Source organism: Hakea prostrata, chromosome 3, assembly GCF_041222555.1.
Source record: "Hakea prostrata isolate BN-2017 chromosome 3, UWA_Hpros_2, whole genome shotgun sequence".
In the NCBI taxonomy this organism is placed as follows: Eukaryota; Viridiplantae; Streptophyta; class Magnoliopsida; order Proteales; family Proteaceae; genus Hakea; species Hakea prostrata.
In genome coordinates, this window is record NC_142602.1 from 2,250,444 (window position 1) to 2,271,858 (window position 21,415).

Sequence of the window (21,415 nt, forward strand, 5' to 3'; positions counted from 1 at the left end):
TATATGTGTCACTTAACAATATACAGAACTCACAATGAGGAAGACGACAGTCCGGAGTCTTGTAATACTCTTGAAGGTGGGGGAAGCATGAGTTGCGTTGTACAGGTTTATTTATTAAGAATGGCTGAGGTGACGCTGGGTTGTTTCCTGCAGATTGAAATGGAAGTGGGAGTGACACTTGTTGATGACACCTGAAGATTATCGCTTTCTCTGGGTTGTTCTGTATTCAGCGCGTTGGCAGTGGCATCTAAATCCAGAACCGCCTCATCGTTTTGGGGAGTGTGTGCCACATGGACCCATGAACACATCAAGATAAAGGATTCGTTTGATTCATAACAAAAGCTAACGAAGTAGAAATTTGTTTTCGTCTCCGTCGTACAAATTTTGCCACACCTATCACTACAAGCTGATATACATACACCGACCCAAGCATTCCTATTGTCAGTCTGTATGTACAATGAGAGGGATGGATTCGTAAAAAAGGACGAATGCAATCCTCGCTAGGTTCGGTAGTTAGCCGAAGGACCAAAGTTCATACAGATAGGAGGTTCAATCCTGAAGATGGAGAGAATGGCAGAAGGTATTGTCCAGATGCCATCACCACATATCAGGCCAGATGCAACCGCTCCTGCGTAATCCTCTGCACCCTGTTTGTTCACTTTCTCCCATACGAACAGGATCACAGACCCAACAAACATGTCAATGGCAAAGTAAGCTCCAATGTAGAATGGAATAGCCATCGCCATAGGCACGGGGATGAAGCGAGAATATTTCTTTGGAGTCATATCCCTTGCCAGGTTTAGGCCCAATGCTGTCACGAAGAATACACAGCAGAAAGCCAGACAATTTTTAGGCAGCTCAGAGAAGCCTTCAACTCCTAGGATAGCCATTTCCCTCATTATTACTGCATAGGGGGCTTTGTAGGGGCCGTTTGGATCCCCAACCTCGAAAGCAGTCCAAAACAACCAGAACGTGAGAGGTGCAATAACACAACCCATGGCCGTCCCTATCAATTGGCTCACAAACATGGACCTAGCCGATGATAGAGTGAGGTAACCGGTCTTGAAGTCTTGCATTAGATCTGCAGCCGTGGACACAATCGCCATCATGACTCCACATGCTGCCAACCCAGCAATGACTCCTCCATCCTTACCCACCATAGCAGCAAAGATGAAAAGGCCAATCTTTCCGTAAGTAGAAGCCAGGTTCCAGTCAGTAAGCCCAGTGCCATAAGAGTTGCAGAATGCAAGAGCTGGGGCAATGATATAGGCACCAAGTACCAGGTACCATCTCAATGGTGGGAAGATAAAGGGTATTATTGCTGTAGATATTGCTGCCAGTCCCACATACCCAGAAGCCGCAAACCACGGAGGTATCCTATCTTTCAAGAATACCTCATCTTTTCTCTTTTCTTCTTTCAACAAATTTGAAGTCTCGTCATCTGCAGACAGCAACAATTATCAGTAACAATCAATTTGCAAATCATCATACTGTTTGTGTCAGGCTTCTATCTACATATTCTACATTCAGATTTAGCTGCATCAAATTGGCTGAGCAAAAAATTTTCCAAGTCCATGCCCACAAGAGAAGAACGAAGAAGCATTTCCTTCTATTTGCAAGAATAACGTTCCCCACCCTCTTTTGATCATTTGAGATGTAACGAAACAATATTTGATTTAAGAAACAAAAAGCTACTTGAAAAGAAAGAAAATACAGAAACGGCCAAACGAGAAGAGATTATTAAATTCCTACATCTAGAAGTGAATTTGGGTTAAAAATCATAGAAACCCATTCACACAATCAAAAAACAAGAACACACGATTAGAAATAACTTCACTGTTTTATGCAATCAATACAAAACCCAGTTGTACTTGGAAGCATGGTTTTGGCATAAACCAACAGCCCACTAGTTATACCAACCTTGAATCTCGCTAATAATTGGAAGGTTCTCTTTTGTGCTCTTGCTGCACATTTCCTTCAGAGTTACTGATATAATTTTAATCAAGTTGTACAGCCCGTCTCCAAGTATAAGAGATATAGCTATGAATACCTGGCAAATAAATCCAGTACCAAGCCATTTAGAGTAAAAACAAGTATACAACATGTGAAATAAAAAAGATGAAGCTTAGGCGTTTTCCCACTTTTGCAAACTAGAGAGAAATACTAGTGTCTTAGAAAGTCGGATCTAACAGCTTGTCCACAAGGAATTAGCAGTTCTCGAGCTTTGTCAAACTCCACCATACTCTAGGAGAGAATTAGTAATTTAAAAATCGAAATGTCTCTCACAAATTCTGTGGGCTTCATGACTCACAGCCCAATCACAGAGTCACAAAATAAATTTTACATTCCATCCCCTACTTTACAGGGTCCAATGCCCGAAATCCAAGTCAAATTCACTAGGGCGGTCAGCAAACCTCACAGTCATTTGTTGTAATTGGAAACCAGCCTAGCCACCGCCCATTATGCAAGTTGAAATGTTGCTTCCATCACTACCATAACAACAATAGCAGCAACAGCAAGCAGTCTTGTCGCAACTAAATGAGATCGGATATTTGGATCATTGCTTTCCAATCAGTTCAATTTGAGGCCATACTAGATACAAAGCCTAAGCTACGCATGTCATTTCTCACCACTTCTTCTAAAGTTATCTTAAGTCTGCCCCTAGTTCTTCCAATTCCTTCGATCTGGATTAAACTGTACATGGGCATTTAAAGCCCCCATTGAACGTACCCATGCCACCTCAGGCAACTTTCTTGTTGCTACTCCAAGAGCAGCTCTAATATGATATGGGAATAACTCCTATAAATGACAACTACCATAACTACCATCCACTTGGTAAAATTCTTGTCATATTTTTATAAAAAGCATGTGCTGGGTTAAGATTAAACTGGGTCATGACCCATTTTATGTACTCGATCGAGATCACAGGTTCACCTGCCAGGTCAGACTATAAATTGATCATCAGTCTGAAACAAAAGATAAATCTTAAAACTGATTCACCCACTCTGAAGGCCATGCAACAGACTAACCAGTGCAACAGCTTCAAGGGGTGAGATCTCGGAGCATTGCCTTTTTTTCCTCTACTATTGATCAGAACTTGTCTGAGTTCATCTAGAGATGTGCCTGTCTGCACCTTTATTTCCTACAGTGTTCACACATGAGTGCATGTGTGCTTTATATGCAGATAGGTATGTCATGAACTAATTATAAGGGGAAGGATGGTAACAACACCAGAAAACTGATTAACTGCATTTGTTATCAGATAAATTATTCAAATCTACCTTATATCCATAGAGTCCTTTAAAATCATTGGTACCAAGGTCAGCTGGGTACCAATCTCCAGCATGTTTAGAAATAAAGGGCCACAGCACACCCCAAGATATAATGGCCCCAAGAAGAAGTGAGCAGTTGACTATGTGGGGGCAGATAAGGCCACATCCGACATAAGTTGGGCTGAAGTCAAAATAAAATCTGCACAGGAAAAGAAATCCATGAATCAACTAGCTCAATGAATATATATTTATTTTTTTCACAGCCAATTTTCAGTATTCTGCATGAGTTGGCACCTTTGTTTCAAAGAAACAAATTAACGCAAATATAGAAACCAAACATACAATTTTCATATCCCATAAAACAGAATTTTTGCATTCTGCGATTTATACTAATTTTTGTTCTGGAGGATCTTTTGATGCTTGTCACAAATACATGTTGATCATTAAAATCTGCATCCACAGATTCATTGGGTCGCCACCTCCAGAACTAACCATGGCCCAAATTCACTACACAAGCCTCTTACCAGTTGCTGGTATGATTGAGCTTCAACTTCTGGTTTGATATACAAGTTGAAATTCTACCCCAAGAAAAAGATATGCAAGGTGAAAAGTAGTCATCTTTTGTTCTTACAAGTCCAACTAAGTTTGTTCTTTGGATTAGACCTGCTACCCTTGGTTAGGAGGCAGACAGTACCATCTACTGGAAGGAGTAGGACGATTTACCACAAAAAAGACTATTAAGAGAAGACAAGTTACTAATAAAAATAAATAAATGGATAAATAAAGGCATTAGAGCCTTACGTTTGCTTAAAGGCTTCCAGACCAAAGCTGGGGAAATTATCAAAGCCACAGGAATCTCCAACACCGCTGAAAAACCACTTAAAGCAGCTCCAACAGAAACTTAAACTTAGATACTTCCCGAGGCTGTAAACTTGTTTCCTGCAAAAGTTGATAAACACCAAAGCTTGAAGCAGAAAGAAACAGTTAACAAGGACTACTTTAAACTCTGTTTGCAAGCAAAATAGTACCACTAATTATTGGACAGTGATATTTCACAAGTAAACCAAGGATACCAGAAGAAAATTTACCCATTCTGAACTAAATTACAGGAACATAATAGGAGCATTCCTCAAACAGTAAGCCAGGGCTTTTGCAATATGTACAAAGATGAAAGGATGGTGAGTTTATATCATATTCAAGTCCATATAAATGAACAGCTTACCCTGCTAGCTCTGCACCACTTCTTGTATGAAAGCTATTTATAAGCATTGCTGTGGCTGTCCCACTGGGGTATGTGAGCTTGTAATCCATGACCATTACCTACAAATTTCACAAGAAAAAGAAATAAGTTTCATTACCATCAGAGACAAGATATTTCAATGTCAACATAAATAATAAAAATAGACATGTAGGTTGAACACACTCAAGCAACTCAAATTCAGAGCAAATTCTAAAGAGTAATATTCATATTTGTTCTCTTGTCTTTTAGGACTCAAGCTTGTAGTCCTCATCTATTAAATAAAGTCCTAACAGTCTATATTCAATCAGGTCCATAATAAATATTTGTATCTGGATAAAGCTGAGTAGAGATGAGTGCTTTCAGAAAGCACCACTTCCAATAAACGATTGCATAACCTAAACCTACAGAAAGTACCACTTCCAATAAACGATTACATAACCTAAACCTACTACATCACCAGCTAGTGGGATTTATAAAGATGATATCAGCAGTTGAAGCTCTGATTGGGGAATCTCCTAATGTAATCTTGTATAGCTCCGAAAAAGGTCATGGTTGATGGTTTGGTGATATTAGTAGATTTTCATTTACTCCTGAACTAAAGTATTTCATATAAAAAGTACGGATGGCATTTCACTATAAGTTCTCTCAATTAGAAAGTTTGCGAGGAGCTAGAATTTTTTTTTCTTTTTTGGGACGAATAAGATTTTATTAACAAAAACACAGCAAAAAAGCTCCAAGAGACAGCTAGAATCTTCATGGATCCATATTAGATTTTGTGAGTTTTCATTGACTCCCAAATTTAGTTCTTTTCCCAGTGATTCAAGCACATGACATTTACAGGATCCGAACTTAATCCCTTGCCGCGAATTTCAGAATCAGAAGAGGTAGGTATATACCTTACGAAGTGGAACAAGGCTGAAGAGTCCAAGAAAACTGACAACGAACATGAAGCCAATCATCCAACCCAAAGCCGGATTTTTAACATCTTCCGCCCGATTTCCAGGATAATCAACACCAATGAGTTTGTAAGTCCTCTCGTCCATTGCAACCATGTATGAACCAAATCCCCCTGCCACACAGAAGCATAACCAGAAATGACATGTAGCGAAGAATTCATCAAAATTAAGATAGCTGGGCTTAAACAACAAAGAATAGGGCAAATTACCGCTAAAAGCAAGGCCGTAGCAGGCGACGACACAGGTCTGGATGACGGTATTCTCCTGGCGGGTGAAAGGGGCAACAGAGAAGCCTAATTTGGAGAGGAAACCTGTCCATGACTTGACAAAGAAAAAGCCGAGCAGACCAGCGGCGACATTGAGGGAGGGAATAATACCCACAGTAAGGTTTAGCTTGTTGGTTATGATGCAGAACAAGGTCCCCAGAATGAGGCTCACAACCAATCCTCGAATCGTTATCTGATTCTTCCATGGTGGGATCTCCTCCGGTATCTCGAAGTCAACATCTCTGGTGATCTTCTCAGATTCTATTAGCGGTTCCGATATCTCAAAATCGGCTGCCCCGTGTTCCGTCCCCATATTCTGGATTCAGAATCGAACTTTCTCTCTCCCCCTGCGTCTTTGTGTGTCTTGCCCCGATTCTGGGTTCAGCATTCAACTCCTCTCTCTCTCTCTCTCTCTCTCTCTCTCTACGATTTCAGAGAGTTCCTCCACAGCACTCAATAACAATTTATTGGCACCGATCTATTATCTACACAATCACGAATGGAGTAAATTAAGGATTAGCAATTAAAGATTAGGTCTCGAGGGAGGGAGAGGACAAATGACAAAAGGCAGGAGCAACTCTCTCGCGCATTGCGGGCATCCCAATGATCTCATTCATGATTCATCCAGTAGAGTAATAGAACCACATTTCAGATTTTTCTGTTAAACTAAAAATTATTCCGTTTAACAGCTACAGAACCACTACGTAGATTATGAAAAAATATTACGGATATATTTGTTGAGTAGCTGTTGAGTCGGATATATCCTTGAAGATGCTGCTTCCCGTGCATGTATCGGAAGTCTTCCCACGTCTCATAGTTGTTGAGTCGAAGTTAAGTTTAATGGGGTCACATCATGCTCATCCGATTTGATGCAGAAGTGAGCGTTACAGCTTGTCTCTTACGGGTATTCGGAGTTGATAAAGACCAATACCAAAACTCAAAGAGGCATGGCCCGTGTTTGAAATTGGTATTTTATGCGCATAACAGTCAAGCGAAATTTCGGTTCATCAAATAAGATCTGTCAAAATTATTTTATGGGCATTCCGAATTGAAAGAGACCAATACCGAAACTCAAAGAGGGTCCGCACCAGAGGCATGGCCCATTTGAAATCGTTTCAGTCATGCGCATTTAAGGCGCATGCCAAGCAAGGTCCTGGCCCATTGGGCCATGGTCCTTGCAGCAATTGAGTGGAGTTCTTCACAAGATCAAATTGTACTAGGTTAATGGCAAAATAGAAAAGGGTAGTAAATTGGAAGTGATTATTTAAAGAGCTAACCTCCGTAACAACTTGAATTCTCTGATTTGGTACCATCTTTCGATCCAGATTCTATGTTTCAGGCTAGGTTTCATTTTTCTCCTCCATGTCAGCATAAATTACCAAAACTAATTTGTTATTTTTCGTGTTATTCTGAGGCATATCCCTGTTTCCAATTGGTGATCTTCTCCTGAAGAATCAAACTAAATTAACAGCTGAATCGATCAACAAGTCCTCAGTTACTCTTCCCTGTCTCTTTTCTGAATTCCTGATTCTGTGACACACTCATAGTTGATAAGGTCGGCACACCATAGTTATTGGATCAACCAGGCTAACGTACAAGGTCGATGGTTTAGACTGAATTGGGAATTGTGAGCGATCTACACAGTGATTCATCAGCTATCCTTATCCAACACTCAGTTTCCTTATGTTCCCTCCAGTCCCTCGATTCATCCTTAGCTGGGGAAAAAAAACCTTTTAAAACTCCTAATAGGCTAATACCCTTACGAATGAAGGAATTTGAGCTGTTCAATCATTCAATACACTTCCTTTGTCTCAACAGAAAATGCAGATCATTTCCATTTCAATCTGAAGGCTACTCTAGTGGCAAGCACGCTAATGGAGCAACCCCTTCCCATCCCAACACAAACACAACACAACTCCAGAAGTTTATCCGGTCCATTTCTGATAAGAAAATAGACCATCTATTTTCTTGTGGATGTGTGACACATATTGACAAATCACATCAAAGATTGTGACTAAATTAAAAACATCAACCTTTTGATGTGATGTAAAAACACATATCACACATTCAAAAGAAAATACATGATTCATTTGAACTGGATCTCCAAACAAAAACAAAAACAAAAAACCCAAAAAAGAAGAGAAACATTTGGTCTTCCCTAGGCTGTATCCTTCTGCTAACGAGAGGTGGCAGCAAAAAACCCATCAGAACTGTAGCCACTATAGGTCCCCCCATCGCACATTGTATCTAGCTGCAAGGTAGTGGGCACCAACCGGTCCCCGACTCCCATAAGGGTAGTACTCGGGTATTATCTTATTCTCCTCCAACTCTTTCAATACAGGAGTGAAGAGTTTCCAAGCCGCATCCAACTCATCACTCCGGATGAACAGCCTCCTCTCACCTTCAATAGCATCAAGCAGAAGCCTTTCATATGCATCTGGAATCTCTTTACTATACCTACAATCATCCAAAACATTTTTTATCAATCAAAAACAATTGCATTTGACAATTGTCAAAGGAATAACAATCACAAAAGATAATGCAACAAAATCAAAGACAAAGTTAGGGGTCCCATAAATTTTGTTAGGCTACAAGCTAAACCAGTTGAACCACCTTCACAGAAACCATTAGGCATCCTGAAGGTTCTGGGTCTTTAACATTAACAGGTATTATCCTCTAACATCGACATAAGACGTTTTCAGAATTTACCTGGCTGCATAGTGAAGATTTAGATGACTGTTATCCAACCTCATCCCCAAACCAGGGACCTTATTATTGATCTTCAGATAAATAGCTTCATCAGGTTGAACCCGGATAACAAGCTCATTTGTTGCTTGATCAAGATCTGTTCCAAAACTCTTATTGTATAAATTACCAGGAACATGCCTGAATTGCACCCTGATCTCAGCTCTGATAAAAAAAAGGCACACAGTTAACATTTCTGTCAAATTAGTCGTTTGAAAAGAGCACACTCACTCTCCAAGTTAAAAATCATGATGATGCAATGATTTGATTTATATGCCTATCTCCCTCCTTCAAATTCAGAATTTTTGAATTTTTCATTTCTTTTTCTTGGCATCCAAAGCATAGGCCTAAATTATTAGTATGGAAAGCTAGGTACCAATTGAACAGACCAACAATGGATAAGTACTCCCACATACCCCTTAGTATGTAATGCCTTCCCAGCTTTCAATAGAAATGGCACCCCATCCCATCTTGCATTATCAATAAAAAGAGCAGCTGCTGCAAATGTTGGAGTAAGGCTGCCTGAAGGTACTGTTTTATCATCTGTGTATGCTGGGTGCTTGATACCCCCTCTGGTATGGCTTTTATACTGCCCGATCACCACATTTTCGAGTAGCAAAGGTTTCATTGAGCGAAGAACTTTGACCTGGCAAAGAGAAAGAAAATTAATATAGGAAATCTTTTGACCCGTATTTTAAAAAAGTTATACGACTTTATGTTTCCTTCAAAAACCTTTTCATTCCGGATGTCTTCTGCATCCAAGCTAACAGGAGTTTCCATGGCAAAAATAGCTAATATTTGAAGCAGATGGTTCTGCATAATGTCCCTTATAATACCGTAATGGTCAAAATACCTGAATTTAATAGATATGTAAAGTAAGAAAACTGAGAACCCCCACCCCAAAGGGGGAAAAAAATGTTGAGGCTAGTATAAATGCCAAATTGTAAAGAAAGCTTACCCTCCTCTTCCTTCAGTGCCAAAATCTTCAGAAAAAATTAATTGCACATTTCTTATGTACTGCCTTGACCATAAAGGTTCAAAAATGAGATTTGAGAACCGGAGTACAGATAGGTTCTCCACTAGTTCCTTTCCCAAATAGTGGTCAATCCTGAAGAAAAATTGCAATATGTTCATGATAGAGTCCTAGTCCTTGACCTACAAGAAGCCACTTCAGTACAGGAAAGTCACCTAAATATTTGATCTTCTTCCAAGTATTGCTTCAATCCTCTGGTCAAAGCAGCTGAAGATTCAGAATCCCGTCCAAAGGGTTTTTCCACAATAACCCTCGTCCAGCCATTGGTAGAAGAAGCTGATAAGCTTCCACATCGTACCACATCAACAAAGACATTGGGTGGGACTGATAAATAGTAAAGGCGATTTGAAACCCTAATGCCCTGCATGACCAATTTGTCATACTGTCAAACTGGAAGATGAATACCAAAAAGGGGGTAATACTGATGCTTTAAGGATGAAATTAATGAAATTTGATGAGTGTGGGCTTAGCACACCCAAATACAAATATTTGTTTGGAATAAGCAAGAATTTGCTGCCTTTAGATTTAACTCAAGTTGGAATCTTTTACAAGGACCAAGTAAAAAAAATAATAATAATAATAAATTTGTAATGGATGACATAACCATGGGCTGGCCCAAGAAAACTCAAACTCCCAACAAACAAGCTTCACAATATGAACCACATGCGGCATTACCTCATGTTCTTTTAGCTTCGAGTCTAGCTCTGCAAAATTTTTCTCTGAATCATACTGGCCAGAATGGTAAAAACACCTTTTTAGGAACTGATCCATCTTTTCGCTACAGTTCTCCCTGAAAAAAATTGGCACGCAAATCCCAGTTCTCAACATACAAGAAAACAAGGAAAGGACTATGACAAAAAAGACATCTGATTTCTTATAAAGACAAAATAAGTTACAGATAATTATATAAAAAAACATAAGCCTAAATGAAGAACAAGCATCAAAGCAAGATCACCTTTTATCAATTCTGCAGGTAAGGGTCTTGCTAACCATGTTCCTCAGCTCTGCATCGGTCATCTTACTTCGAGCATAACCAAACACAGTAAAATGCTATAGCACAGAAACACATACATTCAAAATTAGAAATACTCCTCAGAAAAGAAAAGAAATAACAGGGGAAAGTATTTGACCCAAATCACATAATAAGCTATAAACCTTAGGGAGGCAATCTTCATAATAAAGTGCAAAAAGGGCAGGAAAAATCTTCTTCTTTGCAAGGTCACCAGAGGCCCCAACTACAGTAATGCTGACTGTGGACTCCTCTTTGAAATCAGAACTTGCAGTATCCATACATTCCTCTGAAGATTGTATTTTCAACAATTCATCCTTGAATATTGTCACAGGAGTATCGTTTGCAGGCAATGATGCAGTAACATCCATTTCACCTGGTACCAAATTTGCAATGTAAATTAAACACAAACAGACATATCATAGGTGTCATCTTTCTCCAGTGAATCTAGTAAAAGACAACACAGGAAATGAACAAACATGTCTGAAAATGCAAACTCTTTAAATTTAGACTCAACTCATACAACCCGTCTCCCCAGTATTTGGAATGAGGTGAAGTCCTGTTTCATGCTTCCATCATACTACTATTTCTAGGACACATTTTCCACCAGAAGCATCTGTGTCATTGCTCTTTAACCCAAATCATTTTGGGTCTTCCCTCGCCTTCTTCTTGTAATCAAATCATATTACATCACCATGCACCCTACAGACTCTATGCACTTGCATATAACCTTCTTTTTTTTCAATTTCTAAGCTATTGCTTCAAGTTCCCATAGATGCATTCAAATGTAATTCCTTTTATTCTTTTTTTTTTCCAGTTTATCCAATGACTGAAATTCGTCATCTTGCTTCTAATTGATGCATTGGGTGGTATGCATTCTGTCGTACTACTGTTACCTAAAGGTGCTACCATTGACTTTTGGTGGTTCTACACTTCTACTCGACTCTAAATTTCTAATTTCGCCACTAGTTCCTCTCAAAATCCCCAGTACTTGATTGTTTATATTTACAACCTAAAGAGCAACCAACGAAATAAAACAAGGGAATACAAGTTGAGGACTATGATTCCCTGACTCACCAAAGAAAAGTGAGCAAACCACCTTAGATAAAAACCTCAGAATTTGGTACGGGACAGAGACAACTGCCACACGATAAAATAAAACATATGCACTAATCAAGAAGAAATCCACCTAATTAAACAAGGAACGAATCAAATGAAACCCATTAATTAGTACAAAAAACAAGGGGGGAAGGGGGGGGGGGAAGAAGAGTCTTAGATTGACCACGCATCTTAAACAGCTAAAAGCAGCTCAAAGAAGAAAGCAGGGAGATGGAGAAGACCCCATCATCAATGAAAACCAAGAAGTCATTCAAATACAAAATTTGACCAACCTGCTTGCATGCGAACGACGATGTGGCGTTGATTTCTTGAAGACTGAAGACAGTTCTTCCTATGAACTCGTTTTGGGGGTGCGGAAACTGTAATCCGTGGTTGATACCCAGATGATGGAGAAGAGGAAGATACTGTAAGACGGGAACAATTGACTGAGGAAGAGCAATTCGAAGAATACAGGGTCGACATCTTATGCTTCGGATATCAAAATTGAAGCTTTACTACTGGTCGCATAAATGAAATTTCAGAACTGAAATAGAAGAAGAAGAAGAGAGAGAGAGAGCGTTTCGGAGACAACGAGGGAGCTTGAGATCCCCGAAGAGGCAGTCAGATGGAGAAATGTTAATGACTGGGAACTAACAGGGGTTTGGCAATAAAAAGAGACAAAACTAATTTCCGTTTTTATAAGGAGCCACGTAATTGTAGAGACTCGTTCACCTTATACCAAGCATTTTGTCTTCAAAGATTCGATCTGAGCGTCTCTTACATGGTTCATGTGCTGCTTTAGATTCCATCATATATTAGATTCCAATACAACGGTGCGTGCTCTTAAGCATATTCTATTCCTCATTACACTGGACTGCTTCTTCGCACATTTTGACCGTTCCCGCCGGCCTTCCGGGTCACTTCATTCCACCTAAAACAAGAGCAACTACTAGGTACAGTGCCGAAGTCGACGAATGAATAGATAAATAATACAGATGACCATGGGAGGACGAAATTCATACTCTCCACTGAAAGGAATTTTTTTTTTTTTTTTAGTGAAAGGAACTTCAAAACTAGTCAATAACACTAGCCAATCCTTCTTGTTGAAAGGGATGGCTTTACAGTCTATCATGTGTTCTTGTCATATTTTTTAGATCGCACTTGTTATTATTATTATTATTTAAATTTAAGGTTTATTTAGACTAATTTATTCATATGTTAATTATATTCTCAAAATAATTTTTATATATAATTCAAATATACAATAAAAAATAATTGAATTCATGAGTTTTTTACTAAACATTAATCATTGTCAACTGTTGGAACGTTTTTTAATGTCGATGAGGGTCAGATTTTGAATTAACAAGGGATAACCTAATTTTGCTGAAGTCCATATTTTGTTTCCGAGGGGTCGGAAGGATGGAACATTTCATCCTTCCATCGACGTTGCAACGCAAGTGAGCTGTGAGCTTGGGTCGCCCTTTCGTGACTCCGAACGCCGGTTTTTACTAAACGCAACCCTTCGACCCATGGGCCTTGAGGCTCCATAAAAGTCAAATTCGTCTTCTCATAAAAAATAAAAAATAAAAAACTTCGAATGGCCAACTTATCATTTAAACTTTTATCTGCAATTTTTATTGTGGGCTGCAGCCCATAGGGCATCTCTATTTTCATCCAAATTTCTTGTAGCCACTTCAAGTACTTGTAGTTTTTCTTCATCTACATGTAATGAAGGAAGGGTTGATCACTCAAAAATATAGCTGAAGTGGAGAACTAAAGACTACGAGGCTCCAACCAATGCAAACTGCCCAACTGTCCAAGAAGGGAAACCAAACTATATGGGCTCATCATTGACGTCTCATGGCCCATTGTATTGTCCAAAATACCACTGTATTAATTGCTTGTCTGTTGAGGAAATCACAAGACTTTCGAGTTTGGAAAAAGTCCAAGCCCATTTAAACCCTTTGTCGTACTGGGCTTGACTGGGCCTTTGGATTGAGCCTGATCGGGCTATATTATTAATAGCAAGACAAAATCCTACTATGAAGCTTACTTGTTTTCCTTTTCTTTTTCTCATTCAATAATTAAAATGAAAAATCTGATGTTTAGTTCCCCAAATGCCAACTCCATCACTATGTTCATTGCCTCCGAGAAGTTTTGATGAAAGTTGAAATTTTATGCTCAGAAAGAACCCAATTGATGTCTACACTCTAGACATGCATGAGATGAGATATATCTTTCCATTTTTCACAATTAAATGGTGAATGTTGTTTATCTTAAAGAGTTCATCAAATGACATTAATGAAAGCAAAATGGACAGACTTGTCATTGGACCTGAATATTAAGTTTAAACACATGGTTCAAGATCTATTATTTATTTATTAAAAAAATAAAAATTTTAAAATTACCTCATGCCCAAGAGAGGAGAAGAGGAGAGAGTTAAAAGGATAAAAGTTTCAATATAAGACATCTTTAGTCTTATTGTCTCAACATAAAAAGTTGCCACCATTATACAAGAAGCACGTCCCAGTTTAAGTTAATATCTATTATTCATATGGGTAATAGAAATGAACAAATTCTCACTGCTGATGGGAACATAAGACTCACATCTAAGTTGTAAGTGTTAGAATGGAATCCTATGAACAATAACATAACGAAAAAAGAAAAAGAAAAAATAATGAATATAGAGACAAACAAGATTTTACGTGAGAAACCCTTCAAGGTGAAGAAGCCGGTGGCTACTAAACAATTCACTAATTTGAATGATTTCTAAAATCAATTATAGAGGAGGAGAGTAACGTTTTTATATCAAAACCCTAAACCGAGATATAATTAGTATCATATATATCTTAGGGTAATCTAGACCGTCAAATGCAATAATTTTCAGCGCAAAGTTGCCTCCGCCTTTGTGAACTCAGCCTTTGCTTGTTTCGTAATGAACTCCATGAGCTCTGTTCCCTTTGGGAGCTGCCACCCCCGCAGTCACAGAATTAGGCCCAGATACATAACAGTAACAATCATGCATGGTGAATGAATGAACCGATAATCCCTGTGTGGACAGAAAATCTGGTCTTTAATTATAATTTATGTAATCAACCCAATCTGATTTCAATTCTGAAGCAAACTGGAATCAGCAAAAACTTTATAGAATTTAGAAATAAATTGGATTGGATCTAATGCTTGGAATTGCGAGGAATCCAGCAAGTTGAGTCTCAATCAAATTCGACCAATCTGGATTCCTTGAACATTAATGGAAGCAAAAGTCACGGTAGTAGACGACGAGATCACTTTATAAGGGAATCTTGCATTATAGTTTGAATGTCGGGGATCGACGGTGAGAGGAAGCTTGGGTTTCCTTCGTGATTAAGCGAAGGGTGTCAACGGTTAGATGAAGATCCACCATCATAACAATACCTTTCTCCTATGCATGCATGTCAATTAGAGTCCATACCAAACAATATATCTTCTCTTCTCGATCTTTTCTAAGTAAAAAAACAATTTTCTTGTCTCCCTGACTCTCTCTCTCTATTGAAAAGAGCAGAAAATACCAAACGCATGCACTTCCCCCACTTAGAAGATTCATAGAATACCCTTTTTTCTTTTTTTTTTCATTTTGAAGTAGAAAGAAGAATTGTAGAATACAAGCTAGTGAGTGGATATTCCTTAATTCCCCAGTTTCTTACTGTGCATTCAATTCAAAAGCTTGAGGTGCTTTTCTTTTTCCAGATTTTTTGTGTGTTGTCCATTGAGAGATGGTCCCACCATTTCAACAGCAACATATGTAAAAATATAACAAAGGCTTAATGATTGTCTTTACTTTACTATTTCCATACCTACTTTGTGACTTGTATATACCAGACCACTTGTTTCGGATTCTAAGTACGACTGTCTTTCTTTGGTGAAGAGATTCTAAGTACAACTCATCTTAACTTTAAAAAAAAAAAAAAGCGGGCTTTGTTAAGGAGAAGATGGTCTAAACCTAATATAATTAATGCTTCATAATTCACATCTAATATTATGAAATATATAGTTGTTTCAGGTTATATAATTTATGATCAATATTCTGATATATACATGCATGACTGCATGTAAATCCTGCATTCCTGCTGCCTTCGCTATTATACGAGTTAATAATTAATAGGGTTATATTGTCATTCACATGGAATTTGATGTTGTGAAGTTTATTTGAAGTGTTTCAGTGTTTGTGACCACCACCACATGAAAGAGCCCCGGCCCAAAGGGCATTCCATCCTTCAATGCTGAAGTGACCATTCTTGACATGCGATCCTTTGAAGAATCGATTCATGCCTCTCAGTTCAGTTTCTAAATCTGGAGCACAACAGTTACAATCAGCAAGAATTGGATGGTATGAGTTTCAAAAACCCTAGCGCAAATCTGAAGGTCTATGATCAATTCATTAGATTTTTTGTATGTCTTGTATTCTATAAGTTCATGTAATAGATTTGATCATAGTTTTAATTGGAAGGGGTTTTGGGGTCAATTGCTTGGCCAGTGATACAATTATAATTATATTAGGATTAGGGTTCCGGATTCCTTATCAATATTATCTACAAGTTAAATAATAAATAAGAAGTAAATGGTAGCATTTTGTAAAGTATGAGAATGGCAAAAATTTTAAGAAATAGCAACAGAGTATCTTTTTCTTTGAGCGAATATAGACAATTTTGGCAAAGATGGATGAAGCTCAAGAAAAAGCACTTCTATTAGTAGAATTTCATCACCACAAAGCCTCTGAAAATGCCATACAAAAATAAATAATAAAAGAAATGATTTATCTTCAATGTTCATGGAAACCACCATGAACTAATCAACTACGATTTATCTATATATTGAAATTTGAAGAAATTATTGCTCAAAAGGTATACTTTATTCATAGCTCCCAATACGGGTAGTTATAATTACGATCTAAATAAATTTCACTCTGATTACAAGAATAAGTAAATAACTGATACTTAGAAACCAATCTAACACCAAATAAGAAATCAATATAGAAAATAAATAATATAATTAAACTATGAGATTTAACGAAGAATGGTATTATAATTAGGAAACCTAGTCATACTTCCAACACTATGTATAAGGAGTCAGTCATATTTATAGTTTTGTTTTTGTGATGTTCAAATTTTCCTCTTGACGAATCCTGATCAGCTGCGACATGTCAGTAACTTAATTGTTCAGCTTCAAGCCTCATTTGTCTGTTTACCCTTGCAATGAAATCTTCCACCCTTTGTTTCAATTCATCAGGTGGCAAACCAGGCTCTTCTTCTCCTTCTTCGACTTCTCTCTCTTCTCCTCCTCCTCCTTCTTCTTTTTCTTCTTCTTCATCTTCTTCTTCATGAACAGTCTTTGCGGTTTCTTCAACCAGAGGCAACTCCAATCCCAACTTCCTCCCTTCTTTATTGTCTTCATGGGAAGACACCCTCCTTAAGCTTTGGCTCCTTTTCATATACTCATCATAGATGTCAGTAGCTGGTGACTGCAAGGAGCCCACCTGCAGCTTAGATTCTCCAACAAGGAAGATGATAATGACATTGCAAACCACAAACAGACATTTAGGGGTGAAGAAGGAAAACCTCATTTCGGGGAGAGAGACGAAGAGGAAAGACTTGATGGAAGAGAACAGAGGGGAAAACCAAAGAGGGCTAGAGCAGAAAATGGCACAGGTGAAAGCCGTCAAAGAGTAGACGATGAGGGTGCTTAAAAGCTGGCTTTTCTTGGATTTGTTTTTCAAGGCTTTTTCTATCTTGATGGGATCCATTGGTGAGGAGGTTAAAAGAAATAAGGGTTTGTTTAATAGCGGGGTGGGTATAGGTATGGCTAAGGGATCTTTGTGAAGAAACTGTAGAAGCTCAGAGAGGTGGTCTTAGAGAAGCTCAGAGAGGATTCTCATCTGACAGAACATAGAGAGATGCAAAGATGTCTTTATATAGTGGAGGAAGAGAGACTATAGTGGCATTGATCACATGCCACATCTTTTCCTTTAATTCATTGGGAGCTATCAGCTACAGTCGATCGGGAGTGACTTTTTAAAAAAAGCCATGAGAGAGATCACTGGCGGTATTGCTTTCCAGTTTCCACCATTCGAAGTTGATGGATTTGGATTTGTTACTCTCTACACCTTTCAATAATTTCATCACCAGAAGTATCAACATGCATGAACACGATCAACGGTCCTCTTTCAATTGAATTAAATACGTCAGCCCTACCTACTTAGAAATCCACACAATCCTATCATGATGAAACTCAAATGATATAAACCGTTCAATTCGACTCAGGAAAACCAATATTTTTCAAATTAACTAGCTCTTTTTTTTTTCTTTTTTTTTTTTGGTAAATCAAATTAACTAACTCAAAAGTGTGTATATAGTGAGCAGCTTTGTACGTGTATTATCGGAAAAAGATAACTACAACATCAAAAATTTTCCCCAAAAGGGCATGCTAATACCCCTCATAACACTTATCACTGTAACTTCCCTTCTCTAAAATATTTAATCTGTATTTCTTCTAATTTATCTCTCCATTCTTACTGTCCTCCAAAGCATGAAACTATACACCAACAGAGATTATCACAAAGTCTAGATTAGACCTATAAATGGCTAAAGTTTGCCTCCAAATTTGCATTCGTATTCATTTAAGAGTCTCCGAATTTGAAAATTTTCTTACCAGAAAATATCGGCATCCATCCAATAAGTAATCGGATTTGGATATCTGTTAAATTTTATTCGCACCCTTCGCGGTTTATTATATAATTAAAGCTCCCTGAGGATGAACCTCATATCCAAATAATATATATATATATATATATATATATATATATATATATATATATATATATATTATATATATATATATATATATATTTTTTATATATATATATATATATATATATATATATTATATATATATATATATTGTTTTCTAATATATAAATATGGCTTCCATTACCCTATGTTTCTACCATTAACCCTAATGTTGAACTTATCCTTTAAAGGGAGATCCCCTATTTTCTAACCCGTCCGCGTCCGCTCCCTTCGTCCTCGGACCTTGGTTGCCCGGGTTCGGGTCGCCTGGTTTGGTGTCGTGTGGCCCCGCCCCTTTTTGACTTCCCGGGGGTTCTCCGGGCTTGTGGGTTTTGGTGTGCTCGGGCTTGCGGAGGCTTTCTGGTTTTCCTTGGTGGTTTTCGTGGTCCTCCCTCCGGGCCTTTGCTCGGCCTCGCTGGTGTTTGGGGGCGGTCGGTGGGGCGGCTATTTTCCTGTCCCTCCCACTGGGCTGGTCTTTTACCTTTAGATTGCCTTTTCTGTCTCACTCCCGTTTTTGTGAGCTCTTTTGGGGCTTTGGGGGGGAGGGGGGCGCTTGGGGGGGTTTGGGTGTTTCGCGTGCGTTGCGTTTGGGTTTGTCGCGTGGAGGTGGTTCTTCACCTCACCTTTGGGTGTTTCTTGATATTTTGTGGGTTTTTTTTATGTGATTTGGAGGGCTTAGGTTGAGGTTTTTCGCTCGTGGTTCGCATGGCTTTGTGCCGTCTTTGTGCCTCGTGCGCGGCCTTTCGCCGGTTGACTCGGTGCTCCCCCGAGTCCCGGGTGTTGGGGCTGGTTGCCCGCCTGTTGCCGGATTTCCCGGTTCTCTTTTGTCTGTGTTCATTGATCCGTTGGGTCTTATTTATCCTTTTATTTGCTAGGTTATCGGTCTTGGGCGGTGTTTTTTGTGTTCTCGATTCGGTGGGATACATCACATTTTTGTTTTCTTGTGTGTTTGGCTGTGTGTTGTTGCATGATTTGTCATTACCTTCTATATCTCGATTCCCGCTGTCTCTGTCTCTGCTAATTGATTAAATGTAAATTGTATGTGATTATGTGATTGGTTACTTCACTTGATTGATGCATATAAATGTATGTGACTGTGAATGGGGTTTACCTATCTTGGTATTCCTAGCTTGGGTTATCGGCGGCTGTGGTATGGGACCTGTCTCTCGTGTCCGGCACTTTTCATAGTCGGTGTGGTTGTCTAGATGCATGTGGTTAGATCCCGTGAGTGCTACTACCCTTTCGGCGGGGGTTTGGCCGAGTGACCCGTGATATCGGTGGATGGGGTTCGTGTCATCACGGCCCACGGTATCATGCGGTGGTATAGTGCATGTGTTAGCGGACCTCGTGATCGCCCGCGGCGGTTGGCGGCGTGGGGGACATGGCGGCATCCACCCTAGCATTGTTGCTCGGGGTTAGGTGGGATCCAATGATGCCTCCCGTTGAGGATTCCATTCATGGTGCGATCCGGACCGGGCGCTTAGGCTGGGGGTATCCGGATCACATGTAGCACGGACATGTGACTTTGCATTGGGCTAGGTAATCCTTGCGCGCCGGTTCTCGGGCCTGGTGTGGGGGGTGTTGACCTAATCCCCCTGGTTGTGTGCGCCCTCTCTGGCTTGTGCCGTGGGGTGAGGGATGGACTACTCGGGGAGGCTGGTGTGTTATCTTGCGTGTCTCCGTGGACTACATGGTGGTTTTCATATCTTCATGTTCATTCTTTTATTCATCGCTGTATATGCTGATTGTGTGTGTGTACATGTGATGCTGTGTTGATTGTTCGCTCGGTTCGTGGCTCATCCTCTGTGTTTTTCCTTTTCTTTGCTCGTTGGGTGGTGCGATTCTTTCTTGGGGTCGCCGCCGGGTCTCGTGGGCCGGCGTGTGGTTCGTGTCTGCGCTTGTGCGTTGTGCTGTTGTGCGTCGGGGCTGTTCTTTGTCTTGGGGTTTTGTTTGGGTTGGGCTTTGTTTCTTTTTGCGGTACATCGTCTCTTCCGCGTTCTCTGTGTCCTTTTCTCCTACCGGCTTCTTGTCGTGTGCTTTTGTGGGCTGTTCTCTTGTGTCTCTTTTGTCCTCTTGCTCTTTCTGCTTGTTGTTTTTTGTTTGGTTGGCTCGCCGGTCCTGTGTGTTTCCCGGGTATTTCGGGTGAGACCGAAACCGGCTGGGTGGGGTGTGACAAAATCTATTATGTTTCAAACCATCAATTCACAACCCTAACTAATGACTAAATTACCTAAATAACAACACACTCATCCAACGTCTTCAAACTTAGGAAACCCAAACAACCAAACTCTAGCCACCCTTCTTTCAACTAGTGGCAACCAACAATAGTCTCTGTCTTTCTAATCTTCATCTTCTGCCTCTTTCTTCTTAGATTCAAACCTTTACATGACTAAAGGTCTCTAGATTTGTATAGGCCACTCTTGCGAAAGTTCTATGTACAACTCTTCTTCAAAGGTTATGCTCAAGACATCAAAAAGTTGAGAAGATTAAGCATGTGCATCATCTGGACAATTTTCTCCCTTAATTTTTCCTCAATTCCTACTGAAAAAAAGTCTTCAATTGGTAAAGTTTCTTCAAGAATGATAGCAATTCACTTGCACATATTAATGAGATTAATTGAAGGTCTAGTCTTATTTCTTCTTCCTCCTCTTCTTCTTCTTCATCATCATCTTTTCTCATTTCCTTTTGTCAGTTGGTTTTCTTAGATTTTGAATGTCCGGGTTTTCTTATGTCTTCTTCTTCCCTTCTCATTTCGTTTTTTGTAGGTTTTTCCCCCTCCAAAAGCAACTTCTTCTCTTTTATCAATCCGGTTTCTTGAATTTTTTGACTTTTGGTGTTTTCTATTAGATACTTTATCGAATAGGATTATCACATAAAGTTTCGGATTTGAATTCGGATACCTTTTGTGAGTTTTCACCGGATAGCGGATTCAGATAATAGTTTTATAATAGGAATTGGATTCAGATTTGGATAGT

At 39.2% G+C, this 21,415-nt stretch overlaps 2 protein-coding genes across 2 annotated transcripts; both read right to left on the reverse strand.

The window, feature by feature from the left end:
* Positions 1–59: 59 nt before the first annotated feature.
* On the reverse strand, positions 60–6,123 carry LOC149019943 (putative metal-nicotianamine transporter YSL6). Its single transcript, XM_089147939.1, has 7 exons — positions 5,678–6,123; positions 5,409–5,581; positions 4,495–4,592; positions 4,074–4,211; positions 3,282–3,471; positions 1,921–2,050; positions 60–1,441 (listed from the first exon to the last, which is right to left on the reverse strand). The coding sequence occupies exons 1-7, from the start codon at positions 6,045–6,047 to the stop codon at positions 501–503; spliced, it is 2,040 nt and encodes a 679-aa protein (XP_089004065.1). The 5' UTR covers positions 6,048–6,123; the 3' UTR covers positions 60–500.
* Positions 6,124–6,992: 869 nt separating this feature from the next.
* Positions 6,993–12,543, reverse strand: G6PD2 (glucose-6-phosphate dehydrogenase 2). The gene is made up of 10 exons (XM_089147941.1): positions 11,913–12,543; positions 10,668–10,897; positions 10,468–10,562; positions 10,188–10,302; positions 9,668–9,873; positions 9,438–9,587; positions 9,212–9,332; positions 8,896–9,125; positions 8,444–8,644; positions 6,993–8,191 (listed from the first exon to the last, which is right to left on the reverse strand). Exons 1-10 carry the CDS (start codon positions 12,100–12,102, stop codon positions 7,954–7,956), a joined length of 1,776 nt encoding a protein of 591 aa, XP_089004067.1. The 5' UTR covers positions 12,103–12,543; the 3' UTR covers positions 6,993–7,953.
* Positions 12,544–21,415: the final 8,872 nt, after the last annotated feature.

Bases quoted from the DNA above. Each gene is read 5' to 3' on its own strand.
- G6PD2 (XM_089147941.1), bottom strand. From the start codon at position 12,102: ATGTCGACCCTGTATTCTTCGAATTGCTCTTCCTCAGTCAATTGTTCC. The intron at 9,588-9,667 runs GTGACTTTCCTG...ATTTTTCTTCAG, and splicing joins GAAGAAGATCAAATATTTAG to GATTGACCACTATTTGGGAA. The intron at 8,645-8,895 runs GTATGTGGGAGT...TTTTTTTATCAG, and splicing joins AAGGCATTACATACTAAGGG to AGCTGAGATCAGGGTGCAAT.
- LOC149019943 (XM_089147939.1), bottom strand. From the start codon at position 6,047: ATGGGGACGGAACACGGGGCAGCCGATTTTGAGATATCGGAACCGCTA. The intron at 5,582-5,677 runs GTAATTTGCCCT...TCTGTGTGGCAG, and splicing joins CTACGGCCTTGCTTTTAGCG to GGGGATTTGGTTCATACATG. The intron at 4,212-4,494 runs GTAAGCTGTTCA...CAACTTTTGCAG, and splicing joins AGTGGTGCAGAGCTAGCAGG to GAAACAAGTTTACAGCCTCG.